This window comes from Sciurus vulgaris (assembly GCF_902686455.1).
Source record: "Sciurus vulgaris genome assembly, chromosome: 2".
NCBI classification, from domain to species: domain Eukaryota; kingdom Metazoa; phylum Chordata; class Mammalia; order Rodentia; family Sciuridae; genus Sciurus; species Sciurus vulgaris.
The window spans coordinates 92,041,331-92,064,894 of NC_136462.1; the positions used below are offsets into that span (position 1 = coordinate 92,041,331).

The 23,564-nt window shown below is 36.4% G+C and overlaps 1 protein-coding gene and 1 pseudogene across 4 annotated transcripts in view; one reads left to right on the forward strand and one right to left on the reverse strand.

Moving 5' to 3' along the window:
• The window catches only part of TTBK2 (tau tubulin kinase 2), a 162,793-nt gene that overhangs the window by 14,565 nt on the left and 124,664 nt on the right, over window positions 1–23,564 (reverse strand). For all 3 annotated transcript variants that reach the window (XM_079127766.1, XM_079127765.1, XM_079127767.1), the window contains 5 exons: window positions 22,735–22,860; window positions 10,899–11,056; window positions 7,208–7,424; window positions 3,761–3,972; window positions 1,728–2,307 (listed from right to left, as the gene is read on the reverse strand). In XM_079127766.1, the coding sequence (XP_078983892.1) occupies window positions 1,728–2,307; window positions 3,761–3,972; window positions 7,208–7,424; window positions 10,899–11,056; window positions 22,735–22,860 (1,293 nt within the window). The remainder of the gene's footprint in view (window positions 1–1,727; window positions 2,308–3,760; window positions 3,973–7,207; window positions 7,425–10,898; window positions 11,057–22,734; window positions 22,861–23,564) is intronic.
• LOC306654338 (ubiquitin-associated protein 1-like) overlaps window positions 13,934–23,564 on the forward strand; it is a 91,328-nt pseudogene continuing 81,697 nt past the window's right edge. The window contains exon 1 of the transcript XR_013766987.1: window positions 13,934–14,470. The product of XR_013766987.1 is annotated as a ubiquitin-associated protein 1-like (transcript). The remainder of the gene's footprint in view (window positions 14,471–23,564) is intronic.

Genomic DNA, 23,564 nt, shown 5'->3' on the forward strand with positions numbered 1-23,564 from the left:
CCACATTTTATGTATAATTATAACACACCAATTAAAATAAATAAAAATATATATATATATATACAAGTATGTGTATATATGGGAGAGTAAGAGTAGAGGAGAGGTTGTGGGGGGAGGAAGAAGGGAAAAGGGGAAGTGTTGGGGAATAAAATGGAGAAAATAATTCTATATGAATATATGAATATGTCACAATGAACCCCATTATTATATATAATTATAATGCACTAATAAAAAACTTTTTTAAAAAGTTGGAAAATTGAAAAGACTCAAGACCTAAGTAAACAAAAAGTAAAAACAGATTTTCCCCCTCCCTTGTCTTTAAGGGGGTTTATAACTACAAACATTTTGTAGGGTTACTAAAAATCATAAATCACAATTCAGGTTGGGCTGGATTTCAGATGTAACTTGTTCCCTTTATGCCATGAAGAACTTGTCCAACTGTACAAAGCAGTCCTGGGAAAGAAAGACCAACCAAAGTAAACTCTACTTGGAGAAGTGGAAAGGCATTTATTTCCCTATTTAGAGCATAGGCAAATTCCTACAGAAATGTACATAAATGAAATTTCACTGGTATCCTTTCCAATTGTTTGGCACCTGCATATGAATCTGTGTTCTAATAGAAAGCATTATAGCTTGGGGAACAATGTTGGTGAGTGGGAAGATAAGGCTGCCTGATGATTATGGAGTCTAAGGAAACTTGGTAGCTCCCACTTGTGTAAGGACAGATATACCTATGAGTGCCTGTGATTGTGTACTAGATTCCTGATTGCCTAGGGAGTTTTTAGGGCTTTGTTTAGTCATTTCTGGCTTTTCTGAGGTTCCTCTTACTCACACAGTCACTAGGGACATTGCTATTTACCTTTAACAGAGTGACAGATAGTTCCAGTTAATGCCCAACACTGAGAGTAAGCTATAGTGTTTCCTCAAAATGTTCCTTTGTGGAAGACCTATATCACAAGTGCCTTCAGCTAATTGCCAAAATTATTAAAAGCTTTCTCTATCTAAGCCCTGTGAAAGCAGAAGTTCCAGAAATGAGTCCTGAGACTCTGCATTTTAAACAGTGGGCATCAAAGCTGGAAAACTATTATTTGAGAGAAATGTAAAATAGGAGAAATTTCTGGGTACAGATTACAAAAGAAGGCTTAGACCTAGTTAACAGTACACAGAGTTAAGATTAAGCTGCAAATAGTTATACAGAGGCCTTCCCCACCAAGTGTATTATAAAAATCTCTAGAATTATAAATTTCCTTCCTTCATTCCTCCCTCCCTCCTGCTTATTGTACTGGGGATTGAATCCAGGGGCATTTTACCACTACATCCCCAGCTTTTTAAAAAAATTTTCTGAGACAGAGTCTCACTAAGTTGCCCAGGTGGGCCTCTTGCCTCAGCTGGGATATAGGTGTATGCCATATGTTTGGAATTATAAATTTTTTAAAAATTATATTTTATATACATACATACATAAATAGTTCTTATGGTCTAATTATAAATGTTATTCTAAAACTAGGTCATAATGATTTCATGTATTGAGTTTGATATAATGAAAGGAAAGCTCACTTTGAAAAGTTTCATATTAGTTGATTATAGAACTTAACGCAAACATCACTGCCTACATGTATTCGCCAAATTAAGGCCTTTACCACAGAATATGAGTTGATCAATTGTAAGTCCTTTCTTAATAGCACCTTTAGTGGATAACAGAAATAATGGCAGAACAAATCTCTTACCGCTGTAAGGGGTCCTTCGGCTTGTGCTTCCATTGGACTTGTGGGTGTCACTGCAATGAACTGACTAGCAGCTCCAACCTGGAGTTCCAGCCTATCCACGTATTGTTCTGAAACAGCAGTGGCAGGGCACTCTGCAGAAAATGCCAAGACCACACCTGTGGTATCCTTCTTTAAATGATCATTTTCTACCCAAGGGCCCATTCGGAGCTTTTCATCTTGAGGTGATTCCTCCAAGACCTGAAGCACTTCAGGTTCGTCATCAGAAGGGCTTCCAGTTGTTTTATGTCCTAAAGCCTCATTTGTCCTAAAATCCTGAAGGTCTTGTTCCTTATCCACAATCACCCATTCTTTGGAATCAACCTCCTGCTTGCAAGAGCTCAGGTTAACAGCTATAAATCCATTGCTGCCGCCACCATCTGCCTGCTCAGGAGTGTTGACAGACGCAGGTTTGGAGACATCTGGAAGATATTCTTCATCATAGTGCCAGATGTGATCAGTACGGGACACAATAGGAACACAAGGCTTATGAAGCAGAGCAGGGAGAACAGATTCCTTTGAGTCTTTCTGCATTTTCTCCAAGCTTAAACAAATGGAAAGAGGGTACTCAGTTATTCTAGAGAAACATTTATTACAAAATTTATCTCTATACAAAGATGAAAAAATATGGATAAAGCATAAGGAAAGTTCTACCAGGCTGATAATGTTCTTTTCTACCTGCCATAATCCTGTTTTGGAGGATGGAGCTCTTCTCTCAGCATGGCACACTTTTTTTCCTCCTAGTTATATCCATGGTCCTTCTAACCTGATATTTCATTATTAATAGGAACCATAAAAGGAATACCATTGAAGGGACATATTTATGAATTATGGAAGTTTCAATAGTAATGTATGAAAGTTTTAATACTATTAATACTATTTAATACTATTGAAACTTCCATAATTCATAAATACAACCCAAACTCTTCTTGTAAAAGTTTCATTTCTGCCTTTGTTGTCAAAACTTGTTATAGTGATAATATACCTACAACATATTACATTATTACAGTATTTATTATAGCTCTCTAAAGTTTCACTTTCCCTGCTCTTTAGGGTAGTTTGTGGGTGCTAGGGTGAAAGAATGATAAAGTTATTGATATATATTTTCCTACTGCGCCTTACACAGAGAAGGCATTTATGAATGCCTATCCTTTGTATATAAATTACTTTTTTTTCTTCTTCATGTATTCCTCTCATTCCTACCTAATATCATCTTTATCATACCCTCTCCAACTATATACTGTTGGTTATTGCAAAAATATTCATTTGACTGTACCTAGTGTTATGATGTTAGCAGTTACCACAGCCAAACGTTTTGCTATAGAATTTGTAATGATTTGAGAAGAAAATTCACATTAAGAATCAAGAATGATCAATAGCTAAATTATGGAACCAACTTAGGTGCCCTTCAACAGATGAATAGACAAAGAAAATATGGATGGAATATTATACTCAGTCATAAAGAAGAACAAAATTATGGCATTTTCTGGTAAATGGCTGGAACTGGAGACTATTATGCTAAGTGAAATAAGCCAATCCTGAAAAACCAAAGGTTGAATGTTTTCTCTAATATGAGGATGCTAATTCACAATAAGGAAGTGGGGGTTGTGGTGGTTAGGGAAGAATAGAAGTACTTTGGATTAGACAAAGGGGAATGAGAAGGGAGGAGGAATGGGAATAGGAAAGATAGTGAATGAATCAGACATAACTTTCCTATGTGCATATGTGACTACATAGCCAATGTAATTCTACATCATGTACACCAGAAGAATAAGAAGTTATACTCCATATATGTATAATATGTCAAAATACATTCTCCTATCACATATAACTAATAAGAACAAATTTAAAAAAGAATCAGGATGATGATAACTAAAATATGAATGAAAAATAAAAACTTAATGGAGTTAGTGAAAGACTTTAAATAATAAATAACAATAATAATGATGATGATGATACCTTAGACGCTTTAAAAAGTAAGAAAAACTATTTTATACCAGGCCTCGAGAAACTTGTCAGTATCTGGCTTTGGCTCGAGTGTCAGACGTTTTTCAAGCTCAAAGCTGTGGATGGAACGTAACTTTCGCACCAATGGAACATCCCTGTCTGGCTGAGTAATCTCTGAGCGGACACGAATTGGTGAACCAAGACTTGGAGCATTGAGAATACCATTGGCTTGACCATGGCTGTTTTCCTCTTCAGTAGCAGCCTAGAAAAATAAAACAATGAAATAAATTCCAGGTACCATACATGAAAGAAATCACTGAAGACTTTCAAAATAATAGAAATAAATGGTTAGATGTGTTTTCAGAAGATCAGGCTACTGTGACTACTTTATCTCATTATAAGTTTTCTTAATTTATATTCAGTTTCAATATTATTTTAGTTTAAATTTTTGGTACAAAGATAAACAGTCTAAAACTGTTTAATGACTTTGCCCTTTTCTTTCTTTCTTTCTTTCTTTCTCTCTCTCTCTCTCTCACTCTCTCTCTCTCTCTCTCTCTCTTTCTTTCTTGAAGAACTCAGGGGCACTCAACCACTGAACCACATCCCCAGCCTTTTTTTTTTCTTTTTGAATTTTATTTAGAGACAGGGTCTCACTGAGTTGCTTAGTGCTTCAACCTTGCTAAGGCTGGCCTTGAACACGAGATCCTCCTGCCTCAGCCTCCTGAGCCGCTGGGATTACAGGTATGTACCACCACACCTGGCTTCAATTCCTTTTAATGTTCTTGTTTTATGCAGTGTTCCACCTATATTATATTGGGTTCTGTACAAACATCCCTATCCAGGCAGATTATAAGTTCCTGAAAAATAAAAGATAAGTCTTAAACCAGGCACAATGGCACATCCTGTAATCCCAGCAACGCAGGAGGCTGATGCAGGAGAATCACAGATTTGAAGCCAGTCTCAGAAACTTAGTGAGGTACTAAACAACTTAGTGAGACTCTGTCTCAAGATAAAAAGGACAGGGTATATGGCTCAGTGGTAAAGTGCCCCTGGTTCAATCTGCCCCTCCCCAAATATTATGTCTTAAACTGCACAGAACCTATCTCAGTGAGCTGCAAATAGAAGGCACTAACTGTTGAATTTATGAAAGAATGAATAAATATAGAAGGTTAATGGTCGATTTTGTTTCAGTATTTAGGTTAATGCTTTACCTAGCTGCATAATGCCATGGCAAATAATGGACAGTGACTTAAGACACAAAAAAAATCAGTCATTTAAATTTCACTGAGATCAATAGTGATCACAAATGAAAGACAGAAAACTAATTTAACTCTTATGTTAAATACCCTTTCACTCTCACATACAACAATATCCACATGGGATGGCAACTGAGAATGTCACTAGTGATTTTTTTGGCATAAGAACCATAAAGACAGCCACAGTTGATATTACAAAAATCAAATACTAAGGGCTAACTGTCTGATCTAGTTCACTGGTAGAATGTGTGCTTAAACACATACAACATACCACACCATATTGCACACACATACCACAACAATGACTCCCTGTCTACTTTTTATTACTCATTCCTGATCACTCTTAGTTCAAATAGTGTGCTTCAGTCAGACTGCATTATGGCATATCACTTCTATGCAGACAATGTTTTTACAAATGACTCGCAAGACAAAAAGTATATACCTGCCATGCTATGGTCTTTTTTTTTTTTTTTTTAGTTGTAGATGGACACAATACCTTTATTTATTTATTTTTATGTGGTGCTAAGGATCCAACCCAGTGCCTCACACATGCTAGGCAAGTGCTCTACCACTGAGCTACAACCTCAGTCCCCATGCTATGGTCTTATTTTCTGTATTCCCCCTCAAATTCATACATTGAAATCCTAACACTCGAAGTAATAGTATTAGGAGGTGGGCCCTTTGGGAAGTGATTAGGTCACTGAGGCAGAGACCTCATGAATAAGATTACTGTCCTTATAGAAGGACCAAGAAAGACTATCTGCCCCTTCTGCCATGTGAAAACACAAAAAGAAGAAGTCAGAAAGTGGGTCCTCATTAGACCCCAAATCTGCCTCGATGCTGAACATCCCAGCCTCCAAAGCTGTGAGAAATAAATTTCTGTTATTGATACCTATTATATTTATTTTGTTATAGTAGCCCAAATGAATAAAGACAATATCCTTAAGTTTTTTAATTAAATAATTTAACTGTTGTACAAAGTCCTCAGAACTAATCACAGAGGATTCTTGTCAGGAAATATCCCATTCATAAAGCATAATTAGCCAACTTTTTATCAATCATGTTAATAAGTATAAACCTAAAACTTCATTTCACAAATATAAGTTTAACCTCCTTCCTAACCAAACTTTTTTTAAAATATTTTTTTAGTTGTAGATAGACACAATACCTTTATTTTAATTATTTATTTTTTTAATGTGGTGCTGAGGATCAAACCCAGTGCCTCATATGTGCCAGGCATGCTCTCTACCACTGAGCCACAACTCCAGCTCCAACTATACTTTTATAAAAACACTTAAGCAGCACACACACAAAAAATTAACACAATAATTTATAATTCATTGCCCTTCCATCCTATTATCTTCATCTTATATGAAAGGGAAAAGATCAAGAAATCTCTTTCTGTATACTAATAAATGTACCTGCTTGCCATTCTAATGAAGAAAAAATTATTTACTTAGCATCCAATTCATTAGCTGATGATCTGTTTGATGTGTTTTACTTCTAGCCCTCCTCACTTCCCCACCTGCATTTCAGACAGTGTTCAGAATGGGTACTCAAAGCTCCACTGGTCCACCATAGAGGGCCCAGAGTTTTATCACATTCTTGAGGAAAACTATTAATTTTTGTTCTATAGATATTTCTCTGCTTTTAGTCTCAATGTCTAGCTTATTTTTAAAAACTCTTTTTCTTTATTCCTTTTGTTCACCTGCCCTTCCTTCTTTTTTCTTTTCTTTTCTTTTCTTTTTTCAGTGCTGAAGATCAAACTCGGGGCTTTGTGCATGCTAGGCAAGTACTAACCATTGAGCTTCAGCCCCAGCCTGGTTTTTTGTTTTGTTTGTATTGGTACTGGGGATTGAACCAACTCAGCTCAGTACATTGAGCTACATCCCCAGCTCTTTTTTACTTTTTATTTGAGTCACACTAAATTGTTGAGGCTGGCCTCAAACTTGAAATTCTCCTGCCTCAGTTTCCCAAGATGCTGAGATTACAAAATTCACTACCATACCACACCTTTACCTTTTCCATAAAATTCAAGGTTAAGATTAATGTTTGATATCTATAACATGAGTGTTATGGGACAAATGAACCAAAATGCTGCAATTAGAGATATTTAATAGCAAAACTATGTTCTGTCTATTTCTCATTCAAAATTGAGAATCATGATACTTTGGTGCAACAATAAGAAAAAAAATAATAAGTACACAGAAAGATATTACTTCCTATGCAGGAAATACACACCTTACAAATTCCAAGCTTTATCTTGTTCTTGTTGGCATCCATCTCTTCCCAGACATCCTTTTCTTGGGGACGAGGGTGTCCCAAAGATCCAGGCAACTTATCTGGTGACACACCAACAGGGATGCCATTCTCCCCATCACTAAGCTGTTCATCTGGAAACACTTCATCTGTATTTTCTCGAAGCAAGTCTCCTGGGATGGGAGTGGCATTCGCAATTCTAAAAGCAAGGGGAGAAAAAAAAAAAATCAGAGAACTTTGAAAGACCAGAATAAAAATTACTATGGGACTATCTTATACTTATTTCTGGATTTAAATGATCAAGTGCATATATGATTAAGAGAGAAAAAAAAATCAACTTACTCAGGTCATATCAACTTACAAAATAAATTTCTAAATTTTGAGAATTTAAAAATTTCAGTTGGATTTAAAATACAAATTCTAATCCAATAACTCACTAATTTGACAATCATTTTCAGAAATATTTGGTCTAATTTCCAAGAAGACTTCATCAGTTTTAATAAGATTTTCTACACTTTATCCATTTTTCTTAGAGAATTAAAAAAACTATAAAGAGGAAAATATTAAGGGCAGTAAGGAAATAAATAGGGGTTAGATCTCTGTTATTATTATTTTTTTCCAGTGCTGGGAATTGAACCCAGGGACTCGTGCCTGGGAGGCAAGCACTCTACCAACTGAGCTATATCTCCAGCCCTCTGTTATTTTTTTATACAATAAAATGTGCACTGTTTTTTTCATTTATAGACTTCTTACTAAGTACCACCACATGCAAAGCCCTACCAACACAAAGATGAGGGAAAAAATTTTTACACTAGAAGAAATGGAAATTCTGCAATTGTATAGTTTAGTTTAGCATAGGAAAATATAGAAAATATTAACTGGTATTTGTCTATATATTTCTTTCAAAGTAATTCCATGTCCTATTTAATGGCTGGTCATCTGGCCCTTAGACTCTTGGTCCACAGAGGTTTTGTAGTTCTCAATTATTAGTTATTAAATGAAAAAGTCCCTGCCAGTGCTAATGTTCTATAATTATAAATACTCATTTGGTTTTTAAAAAATATTGCTCACTGAATACAGCATTTAACACACAATGAAACCTCTTCTGACAAGTGATCTAGAATATCTAAGAGTAGGAAAATACAGTGTTTGTTAGAGTATACTAACAGGTGTAATTGTGAGCAGCAAAATAAGCATCCTCTCAGAAAATCACTTGAAAGGTAACAGTTATACTCTGGCATAGGTGACAATTACTTCATATACTCATGAGAAGACCAATGATTTTTTAAGGGCATGCTCCTTCTGACTTGATACCTTTATTCCCACTTCTGCCTTAATGGATCAATGCTAGTTGAGCCTCTTTATCAATAGATTTAAGGTAAGTAATCTGGAAAAGCACTTATAATGGTTTCCAGGGGGAAAAAACCCATATAGCCTAGTAAAGTAATCCCTGTAGTTCTGACTCTAGAATCATATTAAAAAGGTAGCTTGGCCTAAAAATATTTCAAATGAACAAACTTATTATAAAAGTAATTAAAGATCAGAAATAAATTGACAACTGTAGACTGGGGTTGTGGCTCAGTGGTGGAGTGTTTGCCTAACGTGTGAGGCACTAGGTTAAATTCTCAGTACCACATATAAATAAATGAATAAAAATAAGGTCCATCAACAAGTAAATATATATATATATATATACACACATATATATAAATAATTTTTAAAAATAGAACTTGACTAAAATTTTTTTCAGATAGTTCAATATAATTCATTTACTGATGGCAAGAGTCACAGTGTACATTAATGTACATGTGCCATATGGTAATCCAAATGTTTATTGAAAGAATCTCCTTTATTCCTGAGGAAAGGTAAAGGCAAATGGATGAATATCTGAACTCAGGAAGCCTAGTCTATTAGTCTCACCTTTTTTCACATTTTAATCACTCAGTGTTCTGACCAAATTCTTTTTATCCTCTGCTCAGCATTTATCCTCCTCCTTTCCAACTAATTTAGTTCCTCAGCACTTCCTCCTTCTGCTTCTCAAGAAATAAACCACATTTCTACCTATTAATGTGTTACTATTTTCACTCAAACATAGTTTCCCACTTATCGCTTATGCTTCAGGACAGTGCCACACACTTAAAGGAACTCATCCATCTTCTCCACACAGACTCTCTTTCACACAGGCTCTCTTCTACCCACCCATCCCCCTCTGCATTTACTCCTCACTTTTTACTTCTTCCATAATTAATATTGTCTTTCTTCTCTTGATCCAAATCTGCAGTTTGACATTATATAGAGAAACAATTCCTTTTTTAAAAAATATTTTTTCACCCACCATTTGACCCAGCTATCCCACTCCTCCACTTATACCCAAGGGACTTAAAATCAGCATACTACAGTGATGCAGCCACATCAATGTTCATATCTGCTCAATTCACAACAGCCAGATTGTGGAACCAACCTAGATGTCCTTCAATTGATGAATGGATAAAGAAACTGTGGTATACATATATACAATGGACTATTACTCAGCCATAAAGAATGATAAAATTATGGCATTTGCAGGCAAATGGATGAAATTGGAGAATATCATGCTAAGTGAGATAAGCCAATCCCAAAAAGCCAAAGGACAAATGATCTCCCTGAGAAGCGGATGATGACACATATGGGGGGTGGGAGGGAGGTAGGAGGGACTGTATAGAGGGAAAAGAGGGGTGGGAGGGGTGTGGGGGAAGGAAAAAAATAACAGAATGAATCAAACACCATTACCCTATGTAAACGTATGATTACACAAATGGTATGCCTCTACTTCATGTACAAACAGAGAAACAAGATGTATCCCATTTGTTTACAATAAAAATAAATTTAAAAAAATTTATTTTTTCAGTTTTCAATGGATCTTTATTTACTTTTAAAATTTATATGGTGCTGAGAATCGAACCCAGTGCCTCACACATGCTAGGCAAGCGCTCTACCACTGAGCCACAACCCCAGCCCCAAGAAATAATTCCTTTTTGGGAATATTATAGCACATTCAGAAATATGAATAAGAAAGTCAGTTTGAGAGTATTGAAAGTCACACACATAGTCTGTGCTTACAGGCAACATGTAGCAGAAGCAGATAAAGAGGAAAGGAAACCAAAAACAAAACAAAATAAAAACAAAAGGAACTGCATTTAATACATGTAGAGGACAAAGCATTCAAAACAAACATCAAGAACATGGAAATACACCACAAACTGTTCCTAATACACTATGTGAATTAAATTACTTTCATAAGAGGAACATATTACATGTTTTGTTCCCACTAAACTTAAGCCCAATATAGTTACATATAATTGAGCCTCATTCTTTCCAGGATGCCATATATTCTCTAGAAATATAAGGAATGCTCCCCTCTCATTTTGAAGAAAATCCACTCTATATTTGACATCATAAGTCACATAAGTTCTAAGCTCTCATTTCAGAGTATGATCCACCAATGTTTTCTAAGATAAGTAATTCCAAAGGCAAATATTCTAAAAGCAAGGTTAATTCAAGGAAACACATAGGTTTACCCCTATGTCTAAGCATTTGATGATCATCTGAGGGAATCTGGATAAACTAAAGGAAAATTTCTACGAATACAATGCATCCAGAAAAGGTACCACTAAACAGAGTGTTTAGGACATACCCAATTGCAGCAGGAGTCAGTCGGGTGTGCAACTGAGGGGTGGTGGAAGTGGTGGTGGTTGTGAGGGAGCCATCAGTTCCAGACTTCTCCCAGTCAAAAGGGTCACTCTCAATTACTCCAAAGGTCTTGATGCTATTTTCAAACACAGATGTAAGGAGCTAAACCACAAAGAAAAAACTAGCGTAAGCCAAGAGTAAACATAGTCACTTTCGTCTATATGAGATAGCAGTCCACATTCATAAAAAGATTTCATAGTGTGATTTTCTTCAAAACTGATAATTCAAAAAGGGAAATCTGAATAAGGATTATATGTGGATGATAATATGGAATCAGTGTTGATTCCTCTCAATTGTGGTTAGTGGTCATAGTTATTTTTCTTTTTATTTCTGATTAATTACTTTCATTTTCTTTCAACCCAGACTGTAAGCCTCAACAAGCCAGTACATGTCTGATCTTGTTCATCACTGGTCCAGGGTATAACATGTTGACTTTACACATAAAAGTTACTCTAAAATCATTTTGAGAATAAATGTTCATTTGGAATAATAGTTCTGGAAGAGTCACATAACTTACCTTTCATTTAAGTATCAAAAAGAAAAAGAATGTGGAAAAAGAAAGAAACATAAGAGGAATTGGAAAAGGTATATTTATAAAATCTGGGAAAATTTGTTTTGGTCCAGTTTTTGTTGATGTAGGTTACTTAAATTTCAGTTTAGGCTGCTCCAGAACATCAGAGATAGAGGCATATAGAAAACACAAGGGAGGAAAGAAAGGGGAACTGAGACCCAGGGTTTGGGAACTGAAGTGCCAGGCATTATTAGAATCCCCTTCTCCTGACTGGAATCAAGGATCTCAAGGGTTTTCACAGAGGCAGCACCTACCTGCTGTGTGACTACGTGGACCGCTACTGTTAAATTCTCTGTACTGTGCTACAAAAGGGAAAGTCCTAAATGTTTTTTATGTCAGGTGTCCTTTTATTATGGATTTATTTTCTTACAATTAGCATAGTATCAAATGTCTTAGAAAATGACACTGGGCCTCAAATTGGAAATAGTTTGTCACTGTTATGGTGATATAAGAGACCAGCAGCAGGAGGCAGAAAGGTGGAGGACATCAAACAAAAAAGAGGAGGAAAATTTAAAGCACTGAGGCACTTAAAAGTACCCAGTCAGAACAAATAGACTGGGCAGAGCTCTGCAGGTATTTTTAAAGGCAAAAAAAATATTACTAGGGAGATCCAAGATAGCAGGCTAGAGGGAGGATGCGTTCCGTGTCGCTCTGTAACTCTGGTTTCAAGCAGAGGATATCTATTTCTTGGTGAGGCAGTTTTTGCTGCTTATTGATCCCCTGCTGTTTACCCCATTTGTCTGCTGTTTTCACCTGCAGTCTGCCAGCATATCAACGCCTTTTTTGAGTGCAGATTACTCACTGTCAGGTGCCTATCATCCACCATTTGCCTGCCTCTTGCCTGTCCATCGCCTGCCTTACACCTATCCATCACCTAACGCACGAGGTTCACCTCCTGAACGTCCGACAACGGTCAGCAAACTGATCACTGACTGCCAGTGGAGCACCAGCTGCCTGCTGTTGCCTGGAAGTTCACTGTTATAGTACCTGCAGGTTTGATTCCATGTGGCTGCGGCCATTTTGAGACAACAGCCAGGCCCCATAGGACCCCTGGCCAGACTGACTGAGCCCCGTCTCCAGGATCCCTCAGCCCGACCGATCACTCCCTGCCTCTGGGGCCCTCACATCGACTGACTGCTTCCTGCTGCCAGGACCCCCAGACCAACAGACTGTGCCCTATTACTGGGACCCCAGATCGACTGATTGCACCCGGCCTCCAGGATCCTGCAACCACACCAAACACACCCGACCCTCCAGGACCCCTGCCTGACCAACCGCACCCCACCTCCACGACCTCCAGTTGACCACGTCCATACCCAAGCTGCAGCTCCCCATTTGCCAACACATTTGGAAGCCAGAGTGGCCATCTTGGATAATCCTGGAAGCCGTAGCTCCGATCTTTAGGTGGGGCAAATCCCACCCTGAGATGCCTGCTGGAGACTTGAAGCTCATCTTCAGGGGCTATTTGGTCTAGGATTGCATAGTGTCTGAATTGGGCACTGCTAATATTGATTTCCCCTTAAAGAAGAGGTTTTGGAAACCTATAGAGCCACTATAAGCCTATAGGGGAAAATCTGCAATACCCCAGATCTGCACTGCTAGAGGGGAAGATACATGAACAACATGAAAAAACAAGGGAAGAAAATGATCCAAACAAATCTAGATTCTATATTAATAGAATCCAATGACAGTATGTTAGAAGAAATGTCAGAAAAGGACTTCAGATTATACATGATTAAGATGATTTGCGAAGCAAAGTATGAGATAAGAGAGCAAATGCAGGCAATGAATGATAATACCAATAAGCTGAAAGAGCAACTACAGGACGCAAAAGATCATTTCAACAAAGAGATTCTCCAAAAAAAAAAAAAAAAAAAAAAAAAAACCAAACGGAAATCCTTGAAAGGAAGGAAACAATAAACCAAATAAAAAATTAAATGGAAAGCATCACCAAAAGACTAGACCACTTGGAAGACAGAACCTCAGACAATGAAGACAAAATATTTAATCTTGAAAATAAAGTCATCCAAACAGAGAAGATGGTAAGAAATCATGAACAGAATCTCCAAGAACTATGGGACATCATGAAAAGACCAAATTTAAGAATTATTGGGATTGAGGAAGGCACAGAGATACAAACCAAAGGAATGAACAACCTATTCAATGAAATAATATCAGAAAATTTCCCAAACCTGAAGAATGAAATGGAAAATCAAATACAAGAGACTTACAGAACACCAAATGCACAAAATCACAACAGATCCACACCAAGGCACATTATAATGAAAATGCCTAACATTCAAAATAAAGATAGGATTTTGAAGGCCGTGAGAGAAAAGCATCAGTTACATATAGGGGAAAACCAATAGGGATAACAGCCGACTTCTCAACCCAGACTCTAAAAGCTAGAAGGGCCTGGAACAAAATATTTCAAGCTTTGAAAGAACATGGTTGCCAACCAAGAATCCTATACCCAGCAAAACTAACCTTCAGATTTGAAGATGAAATAAAATCCTTCCATGATAAACAAAAGTTAAAAAATTTACAAATAGAAAGCCTGCGCTACAGAATGTTCTCCACAAAATATTCCATAAGGAGGAAATGAAAAACAACAATGTAGGTCAGCAAAGGGAGGAACTACCTTAGAGAAAAACCACTCAAAGGAGAAACCAAGCCAAGTTAAAAACCAAAAATAAGCCCAAATGACTGGGAATACAAATCATATCTCAATAATAACCCTGAACGTTAATGGTCTACACTCATCAATCAAAAGACACAGACTGGCAGAATGGATTAAAAAGAAAGACCCAACAATATGCTGCCTGCAAGAGACTCATCTCATAGAAAAAGACATCCACAGACTAAAAGTGAAAGGATGGGAAAAAACCTACCACGTACATGGATTCAGTAAAAAAGCAGGGGTTTCCATCCTTATATCAGATGAAGTAGACTTCATGCCAAAGTTAGTCAGAATGGATAAAGAAGGACATTTCCTACTGCTTAAGGGAACCATAAATCAGGAAGACATAATGATAGTAAATATTTATGTCCCAAACAATGGTGCATCCCTGTATATCAAACAAATCCTTCTCAATTTCAGGAATCAAATAGACCACAACACAATAATTCTGGGTGACTTTAACAAACTGCTGTCACCACTAGATAGATCTTCCAAACAAAATCCAACCAAAGAAACCATAGAACTCAATAACATAATCAATAACCTAGACTTAATAGACATATATAGAATATTCCATCCATCAACGAGCAGATTCACTTTCTTCTCAGCAGCACATGGAACCTTCTCGAAAATAGACCATATGTTATGCCACAAAGCAGTCCTTAGGATATGCAAAAAAATTGAGATACTGCCCTGTGTTCTACCAGATCATAATGGACTGAGAGTAGAAATCAATGACAAAATAAAAAACAGAACTTACTCCAACACCTGGAGACTAAATAATATGCTATTGATGAAACATGGATAACAGAAAACATCAGGGAGGAGATAAAAAAATTCTTAGAGGTCAATGAGAATGATGATACAACATATCAAAATCTCTGGGACACTATGAAAATGGTACTAAGAGGAAAATTCATTGCATGGAGCGCATTCCAGAAAAGAATGAAAAGTCAACAACTAAATGACCTAACATTACAGTTCAAAGCCCTAGAAAAAGAAGAACAGAATAACAGCAAAAGTAGTAGAAGACAGGAAATAATTAAAATCAGAGCTGAAATCAATGAAATTGAAACAAAAGAAACATTTCAAAAAACTGACAAAACAAAAAGCTGGTTCTTTGAAAAAGTAAACAAAATAGACAAACCCTTAGCCACACTAACAAAGAGAAGGAGAGAGAAAACTCAAATTACTAAAATTTGTGATGAAAAAGGAAATATCACAACAGACACCACTGAGATACAGAACATAATGAGAAGCTACTTCAAAAATCTGTATTCCAACAAAATAGAAAGTACCGAAGACATTGACAAATTTCTAGAGACATATGCTCCTCCCAAACTGAACCAGGAGGACATACACGATTTAAACAGATCAATATCAAGCCATGAAATAGAAGAAGCCATTAAAAACCTACCATCCAAGAAAAGCCCAGGACCAGACAGATTCTCAGCTGAGTTCTACGAGACCTTCAAATAAGAACTCATTCCAATACTTCTCAAAGTATTCCAGGAAATAGAAAAGGAGGGTACCCTACCAAACTCATTCTATGAAGCTAATATCACCCTCATACCCAAACCAGGCAAAGACACATCAAGGAATGAAAATGTTAGACCAATATCCTTGATGAATATAGATGCAAAGATCCTTAACAAAATATTGGCAAACCGTATCCAAAAACATATTAAGAAAATCGTGCACCACAATCAAGTGGGGTTCATTCCTGGAATACAAGGATGGTTTAACATCTATAAATCAATAAACGTGATCCATCATGTCATAGACTTAAGGATAAGAATCATATGGTTATTTCAACTGACACAGAAAAAGTGTTCGACAAAATACAACACCCCTTTCATGCTCAAAACACTAGAAAAAATAGGGATAGTAGGAACATACCTGAACATTGTAAAGGCTATTTATGCTAAGCTCATGGCCAACATCATTCTTAATGGAGAAAAACTGAAACCATTCCCTTTAAAAACGGGAACAAGACAGGGATGTCCTCTTTCACCACTTCTATTCAACATTGTCCTCGAAACTCTAGCCAGAGAAATCAGACAGACTAAAGAAATTAAAGGGATACAAAAGGAAAAGAGGAACTTAAGCTGTCACTATTTGTTGATGACATGATTCTATATTTAGAGGATCCAAAAAACTCCTCCAGAAAACTTCTAGACCTCATCAATGAATTCAGCAAAATAGCAAGCTATAAAATCAACATATATAAATCTAAAGCATTTTTATATGCAAACAACGAAACATCTGAAAGGGAAATGAGGAAAACAACTCCATTTGCAATAGTCTCAAAAAATAAATAAATAAATAAAATACTTGGGCATCAATCTAACCAAAGAGGTAAAAGATCTCTACAATGAAAACTACAAAACATCGAAGAAAGAAATTGAGGAAGACCTTAGAAGATGGAAAGATCTCCCATGTTCTTAGATAGGCAGAATTAATATTGTCAAAATGGCCATACTACCAAAAGTGCTATTCAGATTCAATGCAATTCCAATTAAAATCCCAATGACGTACCTTACAGAAATAGAGCAAGCAATCGTGAAATTCATCTGCAAGAATAAGAAACCCAGAATAGCTAAAGCAAATCCTTAGCAGGAAGAATGAAACAGGGCATATTGCAATATCAGAACTTCAACTATACTACAAAGCAACAGTAACAAAAACGGGGGCTGGGTAGATATCTCAGTCAGTAAAGTGCTTGCCTTGCAATCACAAAGCCGTGGGTTTGATTCCCAGCACCACACACACACACACACACACACAAAAAAATAGTAACAAAAACGGCATGGTATTGGCACCAAAATAGACAGGTAGATCAATGGTACAGAATAGAGGACACGGACACAAACCCAAATAAATACAATTTTCTAATACTAGACAAAGGTGCCAAAAATATGCAATGGAGAAAAGATAGCCTCTTCAACAAATGGTGCTGGGAAAACTGGAAATCCACATGCAACAGAATGAAACTAAACCCCTATCTCTTACCCTGCACAAAACAACTCACAATGGATCAAGGACCTTGAAATCAGACCAGAGACACTGCATCTTATAGAAGAAAAAGTAAGTCCAAATCTTCAACTTGTTGGCTTAGGACCAGACTTCCTTAACAGGACTCCCATAGCACAAGAAATAAAAGCAAGAATCAATAACTGGGATAGATTCAATCTAAAGAGCTTTCTCTCAGCAAAGGAAACTATCAGCAATGTGAAGAGATAGCCTACAGAGTGGGAGAAAATCTTTGCCACTCAGACAGAGCACTAATTTCCAGAATATATAAAGAACTCAAAAAATTCTACACCAAGAAAACAAATAACCCAATCAACAAATGGGCTAAGGATATGAACCGACACTTCACAGAAGAAGATGTACAAGCAATCAACAAACATATGAAAAAATGTTCACCATCTTTAGTAGTAAGAGAAATGCAAATCAAAACCACTCTAAGATTCCATCTCACCCCAATTAGAATGGCAATTATCGAGAATACAAGCAACAATAGGTGTTGGAGAGGATGTGGGGAAAAAGGTACATTCATACACTGCTGGTGGGGTTGCAAATTAAGTGCAGCCACTCTGGAAAGCAGTATGGAGATTCCTTAGAAAACTTGGAATGGACCCACCATTTGACCCAGCTATCCCACTCCTCGGCCTATACCCAAAGGACTTAAAATCAGCATACAACCATATAACAGAGATACAACCACATCAATGTTCATAGCTGCTCAATTCACAATAGCCAGATTGTGGAACCAACCTAGATGTCCTTCAATTGATGAATGGATAAAGAAACTGTGATATATATATACACATATATATATATATACATATAATATATACACACACACACACACACACACACAATGGAATATTACTCAGCTATAAAGAATAATAAAATTATGGCATTTGCAGGCAAATGGATGAAATTAGAGAATATCATGCTAAGTAAGATAAGCCAATCTCAAAAAACCAAAGGAAGAATGATCTCGCTGATAAGCGGATGATGACACATAATGCGGGGTGGGATGGGGGCAAGAATGGAGGAAGGAGGTACTGTATAGAGGGAAAAGAGGGGTGGGAGGGGTGGGGGGAGGAAAAAATAACAGAATGAATCAAACATCATTACCATACGTAAATGTATGATTATACAAATGGTATGCTGTTACTCCATGTACAAACAGAAACAACATGTATCCCATTTGTTTATAATAAAAATAAATTTTAAAAATATCACTAACCTAACAAAATAATTTTCCAATTAAGGACAAGAGTAACTCTAAATTCTAATCTTCATCATCAGGATAGTATAAACAGAACAATTCGAGGACTCACTTTTTTTTGACAACTGAATTCACTGCATTACTTATTTCTAAGATATAATAAAACCAGAAATTTTCAACTCAGTTACCTGCTCAGATTTAAGAATAATTTAGTCACTTTATAAAAATCATTCATAAATTATAGTAGTATGAACGTGTGTGTGTGTGTGTGTGTGTGTGTGTGTGTGTGTGTGTTGTTTGTGTAAACTTGAATGATCCTCACATTTTTATGCTCTGATACTTCTGGGGAATAAAACTCTTTCCTAGGGGTTGACTGTGGCAGTAATTTTCAAACTGGAATGGAGGCAGGGCAAAATCTGGAAAAGCCTTCCAGATGATTCTGACACCTCCGTCTAGGAAGACATGTTCCATATCTCTCCTCTGATAATCACTGGAATCTAGAATACATCTGACTCCTATATTTTTGTGTTTGTTTTGGGGGATTAAACCCAAGACCTCGTGACTGCTACGCATATACTCTACCACTGAGCTATACCTCTAGCTCTGTTTCTTTTATTTAAAAATATATTCTTGGAAAATACAAACTTATTTTATTTAGAGCCCAGGTTTTTCAAACTAGACTAACAGGTTCCCCTAAGAGATGCAGCTGTATGCCAGAGAGCTTAAAGTCACCTGATAAATCTGGCACAGCTTCTTGGAGCATTTTATTCAGAGGTATTACATTTATTATAATATTTATTTATTTTTTTGGTACTGGAAATTTAACCAGGCACACTTTACCACTGAGCTACATCCCCAGCCCTTTTTATTTCGAGACAGGATCTTACTAAGTTACTTAGGGTTTTGCTAAGTTGCTGAGGCTGGCCTTCAACTTGCTGTCCTCCTGTTTCAGTCTTCTGAGTTGCTGGATTACAGGCGTGCACCCTGTGCCTGGCTATAATATTTTATAATAGAACTCAAAGACATTAGGAAAGTAAAATTTACATGAGCCTTTAAGATAAATTAGATGAATGCAAAGAAAGTTTGGACTTATGGCTGACACTTTACTCCTAGACCTCTTGAGAAATATGTTCATACTTTGCTGCAAAGGGAGTAATGGGCAAAATAGTGTGAGAAACACTAGAAGCATAACATTGTTAGGAGAACTAATCTCTTAATGGAAGTAGGAAGGAAGCCAATGACTGGAGGGAGGAAGAAAACATGGACAGGCAAAGACGCGATGTTATATTTTATTCAGTAACCATTGTGGATTATGTGTCCATCTTCTTTCTACTTGTACTTATGAATAAGAGGCAGTTCATTTGTCTTAAGCTAATTTACAATGGGATATACAAGAAAATAACTTTTCTAAAGCAAATTCTTCAAGACATGGAAAAGGTAATAAAAATCAAGTACTGTAGGTAATGATATACTTAGAAATTTAGACTTACAACTTTTCTATAATTTCCAAACTTTTTTGATGACCAAGTATTATTTTTAATGACTAGAAAAAATTTAAGTAACAAAAACATATTATCTAGAATAACATATACCTAATCAGGTATAGCACATAAAGATGTCTGGCGCTAGCTCCCACCACCTAGAATAACCTTATTCATTATGGCAGTCAGTCATCTGACATAGGCACAATGCCTTAGGGAAGAAGTTCTCTTATTCTTAGCACAAAGTGCAATCAAGAGTTGTATCCTATTTACCTCCATATGGAATCCCAGTTTGCCCTTTCAAAGGGAAGGTAGATAAAGTCTAGACTTTGCAAAAACAAGAATTATTTGTAACATGATAATAAGAACTTTAATGAGAATCCTAATTCTCCAATTTTCAGTTAATAAATGGTAAAATAAAGAATCAATAAAAACTAACGGAACACAATAGCAATGCTGGCTTGGCTAATTCAAAGACATTATTTACTGAAAAAAAGTTGCCTCACTTCAGTGATAATTAGATGCACAACAGAGGGAAAGAAATGCACATTTTTTTTTCTTTTTTTTTTACTTCTCGGCTCCTCTGAGGGATTTTAGCAACTTTGGTAGAAAAAAAAATATTGCGTTGTACTCATTCTGTGGAGAAAAGAACCAGCAAATGATGGATACCAATTAAAGAGAATGAATTAAAGAGGCTGCAGAGTCTTGCTATTTTCACCATTCCTTTCAAGATGCTAGAGCATCTCAGAAGTGACCCCCTGGTCGACCATCTTCCCTTTCAGTCACTCAGTCAGTACAGAGTAAACTGCCTGGCAATATGACAAGGCTTCTCAGTGCCTCTGAACGAGGCCAATTTTCTTATTGCCTTATTGCAAAGCAGCATAAAGGAAATTAAAAAATAAGTTCTATTAACACAGAAGTAATAACAGAGTATAAGAATGAAGAGAGACATAATTATAAGCAAAAGCAGTATCACTAAAATACATGTAAAACCATTTATATTTACATGATATCTTACAATTTAAAAATCAATTACATAGTACTTCATTAAAATCTTTAAAACACCATGAAATAGATATTTTCACCATTTTGCAAACTATAAAACTGAGATTTAGAAAGGTCATACAAATGGTATGTAACATAATATCAATTTAAACAGGTCTTTAAAATGTGTGCTACTTCCACAATAGGGTATTATAGGCAGCAGAAGGTAAGGCAAAACCAGTTTACAGGGGCTGTGGTTGTGGCTCACCTAGCATGTATGAGGCACTGGGTTCAATCCACAGCACCACAAAAAATTAATAATAATAATGAAGAGTACATTTTTTTAAAGAACAGAATATCCAAATGAAAAACTGGAAAACCATAATTTGCTAACTTAATTGTAAGTTTCAAACATTAGCTGGTGAATATGATAGTATTCTTTAGACTGCAAGCCTAACTAAGAAGCAAACGTGATCAAAATCCTAAAGTCTTATACCTTCAAGCAATCTTTGTCAAAAAAATTATTAGCATCCAAGATGGGAAAGTTGCAACACTTTTCCTCTCCTCTTGAACCTAGTCTTACAGATATAATTTCAATATTTTGTTACAAGTAATGGAAATCCTCTACATTTAAAAAAAATAGACATAAAATGACAATATAAGAAACATTCCAAAACAACTCAAGTACAAAGTATTTTCTCAATTTGTAGACAGTCTATATATAGTTTATAATGCAAATGGCCATACCCATTTACTGTGTCTAAGGACCCAAAGTTAAATGTTGCCTCTCTTCTTTGTATTCTGTTTATATTTTATTTAAAAGTTGCAATTTCACAAGAAATATGTACACATAAATTCATTGTGCTGTAAGTATTCCTAGTGTCTTGACTGGATGCTGACACCACTTTAGAATTTAAAACTTCTGCTGGGCATGGTGGCACATACTTGTAATTTCAACTACTTGGGCAGGGGAGGCAAGGGGGAAGCACAAGTTCAAGGTCAGCCTTGGCAACTTAGTAAGACCCTATCTCAAAATTAAAACAAAATGAAAAGGGCTGGGGGTATAGCTTAGTGGTAGAGGGATGCCAGAGTTCTATCCCCAGTACTGGAGGGGAAAAAAAAAGAATTGCACACTTCCATTAACAGGTAATAAAGTCTCTGTGTTTTCCTTTGTAAATAAAAATGATATACTAATACGTATTCTTATTATTCATCTATGTGTGGTTTCATTTATGTTTTCAGTGGTAGCCAATTATTTTGCATTAATCCCTGACCAAGTTCTTCCTAAGAGCAACAGAATCTTCTGAAATATAGCTGGCTGGAGTTTGGGATGCAATTTGTGATAAATCTAGTCACCTCTTAGAAGGTCTCATTAACTGATGCTCTAAGAGAATTATTCACTGACCACAGACAAAACGGGACTGAAAATCTTCACTGACTAGTGTCCCATAGCATAGCAGCCCTCAAGCCCTTGTCAGATACATTACCTAACTGGACATTTCCCTCTGGTTAGCAGATTAGCTATAGAATTTACATAATTTGAGTAATCAGCAGTTCTATATACCAGGATAATTACACATCAGGAATAGTAAAATCTGTTACATAACAAACCTAAAACTTCCATGAAGTTCAGCCAGAAGAAACACACTCATCATCAGTTAATTTCACCACATTTCTCTGACTATGTACGTCAAAAAACAGTTATTATTCTAGAATCCCCCACCCCCATACTTATTTATAACAACTTCAAAGCTCAATGAGTGAAGGCAGAGACTAAGAGAGAAAGGAGAATTAATCCACAGAACTTAAAAAGATAGTTACCTGGTAGTCTGGTTTTGTAAAATAATCCAAAGATGAGATATGGTCCAGAAAGATGCTGAATTCTGGAGGGAGATGTTTCAACATGAGCCTATGGTCATACCTCTCCTTAATGGAGCCTACTTGCTCCTGCGAAGTAAAGAGAAAAGAAACCATAGTTGATTTCTCTTGGCAGCTATGCAATAGCAATACAAGTCCCCCAGTAATATTCACAAGGGAATGTACAAGGGAATATGATAGCAGGTAATTATAAAGCAAGAACTGAGCTCTTACTAAGGAAAAAAACTATGCAGAACCAAAAGAGTAACACTGAATACTGCATCAGCAAATGTAATCATCTCTAAAAGAGTACTTTAAATCTAATCTACTTTTCCTTATCAACACATTCATAATTTTGATATCCAACAACATAAGTGACAATTAAAAATTGAAAGCTCACTTGGCTTAGGAAAAAAGAGATAATCAGGGAAATTAAAAGAAGGAAGGGTTAGGTGTATAGTTCAGTGGAAGAACATGTTCTTAACGTGTGAGGTCTTAGGTTCAATCCCCAGCACCCCCCGCCAAAATGCTGAGAAGGAAAGCTATAAATCAAATCAGAAAAAATGACTCTAATGACACATTAGTGTCTTTTCTCCATGAACATAAAAAAAGTCATAACATAAGCCAGCAGGGTGGCACACACCTGTAATCCCAGTTACTCAGAAGGCTCAGAGAGAAGGTTCTCAAGTTTGAGGTCAGCCTGAGCAATTTAGCAAGACCCTGTCTCAAAATAAAAAATAAAAAGGATTGGGGATGTAGCTCAGTGGTAGAGCACCCCTGGGGGTTTAATCCCT